Raw genomic sequence first — 8,306 nt, forward strand, 5'->3', positions numbered from 1 at the left:
AGAAATTGCATTTTTATACAATTAAAGCCTTTTGCTATTGACAAGCAATATGGAAATTTATCAAGTCATTATTAAATTGCAACAAGGGAGGGATTCAACAAAGATCACAATAAATGAGTATAAATCATTTTACCTAATGACTGCAAATAGGTTCAATCATATTATTCCACCATATCATATCCATCCACAGGTGAGACAATAACAAATATTAGATGTGTTATATGTATAAACACATGATAGATAAAATAACTATTAAAGACATTGTATATAATATGTATATATTTCAATATGTATATTAATGCACACAAACTGAGATTTTAACATTACAGCTCTATAGGAATTTTAAAACTACAAAAGGTTTCAAAGTAAATTTAGTTTTAGAATATTAAAAGTAAAATTTATTAATGGTTTCAATAATTTATGTGTTCTACTACTCAAACTGATACATGAACAATTTAGATGCAATGTTATACTACAGATAATTCTCTTGTTTCAGCTTCATTAAATCACTTAGGCCAAAAGATAGATGCATGCCATCTAACCTGTAGCTGTTTTTCTGGATGATACCATCTGATGTGTCCTGTGCCTCTTTAGCAGAAAATCCTAGAAGGTGCCTCCTCTGATTTGCAGGGCTCACACTAGGGTTCATTCTCCTGGAATCCTGTTCCAGCATGCTGAAAATTAAAAAACAGGAAATAATAGCTGAAATAAAAATATATCACACATATGCCTGCTACATGCAGCTCTGAAACAAACCACAATTCCTTTGTAGATCCATGCATGTAACAAAAATGCTAGGCATGGAAGCAAGTATAAATAGTGTACTGATGTGTTCAAATCTGTAGCATGGTAACCTGCACATGTCAAAAACAATTTTTATAAGTATAAAAGTACCTTATTTATAAACTGTTTAAACAATAATAGTATTCTATATGCTTGAAAAACTCTATAATTACATGTATATATGAAGTAGACATAAATATAACACACCTAAAACAAATTTTAAATCAGATAATAACTGAAGTAAAAGGCCTTCTGGATGGTGCAAACTGGTGTTTTCAATGAGGGAATACTTCAAATGAAGTAGGAATTATTCTCTTTCTCAATAGTCAAATTCATTATTAGCCTTTCACAATTCCAGAAGGCAGGGTATCAATTAAGCTAAGAAAAAATTATTTTTAAAATACTTCTATTTGTATTTATATGTAAAAACTTCTATTCTTTCTCCCTACCCTCCCTAATATCTTCACTCATCAATGTATATCCTCTTCAGAGGCATAAGGATTTGGGGAAAACAACAAAATATATACATATAAGCAAATACTCCCTACTTAACACTTTTTTTCTTTTCCACAGGGTCTCACTCTGTCACCCAGGCTGGAGTGCAGTGGTGCAATCACAGCTCACTGACGCCTTGACCTCCCGAACTCAAGCAATCCTCCCACCTCAGCCCCTCTGAGTAGCTGAGACTATAGGCATGTGGCACCACACCTGGCTAATTTTTTTTGTTGTTTAATTTTAGTAGAAATGAGATCTCGCTATGTTGCCCAGGCTAGTCTCAAACTCCTGAGCTCAAGCTATCCTCCCGCCTTGGCCTCCCAAAGTGCTGGGATTACAGACTAAGACACTGCGCCCAGCCTTAATTAACACTTTCAACTTATTAATAGTGCTTAGGAACTTGACTCATCAGTAAGATTTTGTGTGTGTTCACACTTTGTTTTATGATGCAACCCACATAATTTACACTACTCATAATCTTAAAATTCAACACAAAGGGAATCTCCCTAGAGAAGCACAAAAGATTGTATTTGGAGGGATAAAATGCAAGAGGAAAGTAAGGCTAATGAAAAAGGGTATAGTTAAGGAGCCTGTGGTTCTAAAGGAAAAGCCGTTCTTTGAGATGTAGTAGTTTGCCTCCAAATTTGGGGAAATCAGTGTTGGGGGAAAACAGGGAACAGACACGTCTCTCTAGAATCTTTTTCTGATCCCTTAATATATTTTCCATTCTCCTCGATTCTTCACCCCCAGAAATCACTGCTACCCAGTGATTCTCATATGGTATGCTGTAGCACTTGGGCATATTGCAAACTCTTCAAAGGTATACCACCAATTAAAGCCATTGTGTAAAATTTAATTTTGCTACAACTGAGGCTATATTTCATTACAGTTGTATCTTTCAAACTAAATGTTTACCAAACCTTGCCACAAATGAGGTAAGAGGCCTAGTGGAACGTCTAACTAAACTTAAGAAAACTCACCCTGATGAGTATTTAAGAAAACACGAGAGAAGCAGAAAACAATAGCAATTTGGGAGGGAAGTCAAATGAAGAGTGTGATGATAACTATGAAATTTTATTTCTTCTTTTGGAAACTAACTTTGAAAAAAAAGTGTTTACTTTTCTTTCAAGCATGGTGCCAAAAATTCTACTCATGAAAGTAAGCCATGAATAAAATCAAAGTTAAGAACTTTCCCCTAAGTTAGAGAATCTCAATTCAACCCCTACTGACCCTGCTATTGTATTAGTGAAATATTCACATACTAATGTTCCTGTTTGTGGAACACTTACTCCCTGATCCCTCCAGTAACTCGATCACCCTAATTATTAAGAGTTTCCCCTTGTTTTAACTAGAAATGTGCTTCCTTTTTAAAACACAAAAAAACAAAAAAACTTCTACCTTTTGATACTAGTTCTGGATTCTGTGACTATCCAGAACAAGTCTAAGTAAGCCTTCTTCTAATGTCCAAAGACATCTAACATCCCCCTTACCCCAGGCTTTCTTTTTCAAGGTTATAGTTTCTTGATTATTTCACCTGCTCCTCTTTATAGCATAGTCTGAAGTTCCTTTAGCATATTTGGTCACTCTCCTATCAATATGCTTCTCAGAGGTGATGTCCAGAATTGGCCACAGTACTTCTTAGGTAGCATGAACACTATGGAATGGAAAAGGATAATTCCTTCACTTGTTCTAGACACTGTTGTTCTACTGATGCAGTCTATCATCGCATAGGCGTTTCTGGCAGTTATATTACACTCTATTTATACTGAGCCCAGTGTAATTAAAACCCTAAGTCCTTTCACTCAAACCGATTTTGAACCATTGCGTTCGCTTCTCTTCCTATCCCACCTCAACTCTGAATTGATGTAACTGAGTTTTAGGATCCAGCTGAATAATTTATATCAATTCCTTTAAAAATATTTGCCTACTCATCAATCAAGAACTTTTAGGCTCCTCGTTAGCAAAAGAAATTCTTCCAAGAAAGTATCAGCATGCCATCTATATCCTGTATTGAGTTGTTATTAAAATAAAAGGCTCCTTCTGTAAAATCTGTAAAAATGTAGGTTTATCTACTTACAAATTAACTGAAATATCACCTAGATCAAAATTTCCCATCTTGACCATAAAGATATCACAAGAATGTTAAATGCTCTTCTAAGATGCACATACAGTATATTTTAACAGTAGCTAACACTTTTAAGTACCTACTATGTACTAAGGAATGAAGGCTCAAAGGAAGTTGAGGCTCAAAGAGTTTAAACAGTTTGCCCAAAGTTATGCTCTAAATGACTAATAAAGTCAGGATTTGAATTCAGGATTGGAATTCCATCACTGCACTGACCACATTTCCCAGGAATGACTGATTCATCCATTCATTTATTCATGTATGTAGTAAATACCTATTATGTTCTAAGAACTATATTTGGTGCGAATGACTCAAAGATGAAAGGTAAAAAAAAATCAGAATACAGCAAGTCTTCAAATAATGCTGGTTCATGCAATGTCATTTTGTCATAACACTGATGACAAGAAAAAAGTCAATTCCCAGCCAAGGTCACTGTCTGTGTGGAGTCTGCATACTCTCCCCAAGTCTGCATGATTTTTCCTGTGGGTACTCCAGTTTCCTCCCACATCTCAAAGATGTGCATGTTAACTGGCACGTCTAAATGGCCCCAGTCTGAATGAGTGTGGGGACCATGTGTGAGTGCACCCTTCAAAGGGATGGCACACTGTCTGGGGTTAATTCTTTACTTGTGTGCCAAGCTGCCAGGATAGGCTCCAGCCATCTACCACCCTGAACTGCAATAAACACATTGGAAAATGACCACAAATCATTGTAAAATAAAAATGTGTACAGTATACAATAATCATACAAGTGCATGACAATAAATGATGTATGAAAGCTCTCGGCAAGCCTGCCATACTTGTGATTGTTTTTGAACTGTGTGGTGGGAGGTGCTCCTTTCACTTTGCAACATTTATTCCTTGATTTAAACCACCACTACTATAACCATGTCACTTCACTGTTTTACCAAAAACTGGATTTATAATTATCTTGTTTTTTTAAATTTTTTTATTTCCACAGGTTTTTGGGGAACAGGTGGCATTTGGTTAGATGAATAAGTTGTTTAGTTGTGACCTGTGAGATTTTGGTGTACCCATATCCCAAGTTTAGCTCCCACTTATGAGAGAGAATATAACAATGTTTGGTTTTCCATTCCTGAGTTAGTTCACTTAGAATAGTCTCCAATCCCATCCAGGTTGCTGTGAATGCTATTAATTCATTCCTTTTTATGACTGAGAGGTATTCCATCATATATATATACCACAGTTTCTTTATCCACTCGTTGACTGATGAGCATTTGGGTTGGTTCCACATTTTTGCATTGCAAATTTTGCTGCTATAAACATGCATGAGCAAATATCTTTTTTGTATAATGACTTCTTTACCTCTGGGTAGATACCCCGTAGTGGAATTGCTGGATCAAATGACAGTTCTACTTTTAGTTCTTTAAGGAATCTCCACACTGTTTTCCACAGTGGTTGTACTAGTCTAGGTGACTTTACCAATGTTTGAGAACCATTATTCTAAACTAACCCTGTTTTTCACAACATCTTTCCCATCTCAGTTCCCTAAAAGGTACACATTTTTACAATGAATTCAACAGAAGTGGACAGTTTGGAAAGAGGGACTGGGGGAGTTTAGAGGGACATGAAAGGGTACAAACAAAGTGACTATTTGTATGACTTATGGATCATTTATAAATTGAATTAATTAATTCAGAACTATTGATACTCTGAAGTTTGTAAACAACTCTTCTACTTATCATTGTTCTTTTAATGATTTTACTAACACTATGAAAACTGGCATTCAAACTCACAATTCAAGGCTGTTAACAGGCAAATGCTTTGAGCTTAACTATCAGTTTAGTCTATCCCATCTGTATCCAGGCTGTCCTATAATCACTTAGCAGCTGTGTTTAATCACTTAAAACTTACTGGAAATCAGTTTTAATGTTGATTAGTTTGGCTCATAAGTGGTCGCTATTTTTCCCACTGCCCACTTGGTAATGATTATCACATTGTAAAGACAATATACCCTTAAACATAGCTATTTCAGTTACCTTTTAGCCTTTTTGAGCCAAGGAGCTCAGATGCATTCAATGAGCTTCACGAAAATTATCTTATTTACATTATACAGAGTCAATAAAGTATTTCCAACAAGGGAGCCATGATGAAGCAAAATTTAGGATCCAAATAGTCTGTGGGTTTCCATTTTACTATCTCTCCATTGGCTAGCATATATTTTGAAGAGGTAATATATTAATCAATTCTGCTAAGAATCTTTTCAAGTTTTCACTTGTTTGTTTTGGTTATTATTTTTTGGCCTCCATTTCCTGTAGTTTTTTTGTCTTAAAATGGAATTTCTCTTAAGCTAAATTACAGACAAGTTGATTGTCCAGTTCAGCTAAAAAAAAAAATGTAAATACTTAAACTGTATGAAATGACCCACAGAAACTAATTTTAACCATCTGAATAACTACAGGTTTGTATTTCCCTTATTTTTATTAATATCTGAAAGACAGGTAAGAACTTCATTTCGCTGCCAGAATTCAAGATTGTTTTAGTATGACTGTGATACCACAAATATTAAGAGAAGAATTTGACAGTGCTTGTAATGGTCAAATGTACAAAAGAGTATGAGAAAATTATTGTTTATATGAACTGTTAGATTCTTGACACGAGTGTTTTTGCATGATTCAAATGTCCCTCTTTTGTTAATTTTAGAAAAACTAAATTTCCAAGAACTTGAAGAAATGACTCATAGTAAGGGTTAGTATAATGATTGTGCATTTGGTGACTGTTTCTAGTTCCTAATATTAATGAAGCGATCTAACCAAACCTTGTATAATTAGCTTAAATCAGGTTCTATTCAGCACGTTTAAAACAAGCTATAAATATTAAGAAAACAGAAGAAGTCTCTATGTCTCTATGATCAGAAACATGCTAGTCAACAGAGTCACAGTAGTTTTAAGCCACAAAATAATCATTACACCAATAAACCTTGCTCATATTACGGGCCACTGGTCCTGAAAAGCATGGATTAATAAAGCACAAATGATTTCAATTTCTCCGAAAGTCTGGAAAAAGTATTATAAGAATTGTTACCTTACTTTTCCATTTATTAAATTCTAAAAGCCAAAAACTGTTTTAGATTATTTATGAAGCCACTTAATCCTTACAATGTGATTTCAGATACTCAGTCTTCATACCAAGTAGCTGAACAAAAAAATGGCATATCTCCAAGTCTATTCTACTCCTTGCAAACCTGCTTCCTTATGGTACAAGTAGGTCAATTTCGAATTCAATCCATCTCGGCAGGTAAGAATCATACTGCTTCTTATCCTCAAAAGAAATTGCATGCTGCTGCTGCTCTGTGACTCAAAGAGCCACACACGAAAAGCTGAAATTACTTTAAGATGAAAAGAGCATGGAGATCTTCAGGTTTTACTGTGAAATAGTGGAATGAGCACAAAATTTGGAGACAGGAGATCTGGGTTCAAGATGTTACTCTGAGACTCCTCACTTGGGTATATCTGGGATACTTGGTCAACTTCTCTAAGCCTCCAATACCTCACATGTAAAACATGAAAAATAACAAATATTTCACAAGGTTTTCTGGAGATTCAAATGAGGCAATAGACGGGAACATGGTTTATAAAGCCCAAAGATGACATAGAGCAGGACACTTGTCTTCCTGCCTACCAGGTTCAGGCTAGTGGCAACATAGTAACTAAAGTGATCTTTTAAAATCTAGGTCAGATTATTATGTCACCTCTGCTCAAAACCTTCTGATGGCTTCCCATTTCTATCATGGTAAAAGCCCAAATCTTTAAAATGACAGAAGTCTTACCTCAATTGACCCCTCCCTGTATCTTACCTCTCTGACATCATCTCCTACTACTCTCGTTTTAGCAAAGCCACAGTGACTACCTTGCTTTTCCTTGAACATGCAAGACACACTTCCATCCCAGGATCCCTGCAATGGCTGTTTCCTCTCACAGGAATGCTCCTCTTCCCCAGATATCCATATGGCTAACCCTCTCCTCTCCTTTAAGCCTCGGCTCAAACACCTGCCTTACAGTGATCACCATTTAAAACTATAGTCCTGGCAGGGAACAGTGACTCACACCTGTAATCCCAGCACTTTGTGAGGCCAAGGTGGGCAGACTGCTTCAGCCCAGGAGTTTGAGACCAGCCGGGGCAACACGGTGAAACCTCATCTCTACAATAATAATAATTAGCTGAGTGTGGTGGAGTGTACTTGTGGTCCCAGCTCCTCAGGAGGCGGAGGGGGGACAATCGCTTGAGCTCAGGAGGTCAAGGCTGAGAGAGCTGTGATTGCATTGCTGCATTTCAACCTGGGGAACAGGACAAGACCTTGTCTCAAAAAAATTAAAAATAAGTGGGGCGGAGCAAGATGGCCTAATAGGAACAGCTAGCTCCAGTCTCCATCTCCCAGCACAAGCGACACAGAAGACCGGTGATTTCTGCATTTTCAACTAAGGTACTGGGGTCATCTCACTGGGGAGTGCCAGACAATTGGTGCTGGTCAGCTGCTGCAACCCGACCAGCAAGAGCTGAAGCAGGGCGAGGCATTGCCTCACCTGGGAAGTGCAAGGGGGAAGGGAATCCCCTTTCCTAGCCAGGGGAACTGAGACACACAACACCTGGAAAATCGGGTAATTCCCACCCCAATACCGCGCTTTAAGCAAACAGGCACACCAGGAGATTATACCCACACCTGGCCGGGAGGGTCCCACGGCCACGGAGCCTCCCTCATTGCTAACACAGCAGTCTGTGATCTAACCGCAAGGCAGCAGTGAGGCTGGGGAAGGGGCGCCCGCCATTGCTGAGGCTTAAGTAGGTAAACAAAGCCACTGGGAAGCTCGAACTGGGTGGAGCTCACAGCAGCTCAAGGAAACCTGCCTGTCTCTGTAGACTCCACCTCTGGGGACAGGGCACAG

At 37.6% G+C, this 8,306-nt stretch overlaps 1 protein-coding gene across 1 annotated transcript in view; it reads right to left on the minus strand.

The window, feature by feature from the left end:
* The window catches only part of ATF6 (activating transcription factor 6), a 229,754-nt gene that overhangs the window by 142,238 nt on the left and 79,210 nt on the right, over positions 1 to 8,306 (minus strand). Inside the window, exon 9 of the mRNA XM_017892659.1 lies at positions 543 to 674. Coding sequence (XP_017748148.1) covers positions 543 to 674 — 132 coding nt within the window. The remainder of the gene's footprint in view (positions 1 to 542; positions 675 to 8,306) is intronic.

The sequence above is a fragment of the Rhinopithecus bieti genome, unplaced genomic scaffold (genome assembly GCF_001698545.2).
Source record: "Rhinopithecus bieti isolate Rb0 unplaced genomic scaffold, ASM169854v2 scaffold_22442, whole genome shotgun sequence".
NCBI classification, from domain to species: domain Eukaryota; kingdom Metazoa; phylum Chordata; class Mammalia; order Primates; family Cercopithecidae; genus Rhinopithecus; species Rhinopithecus bieti.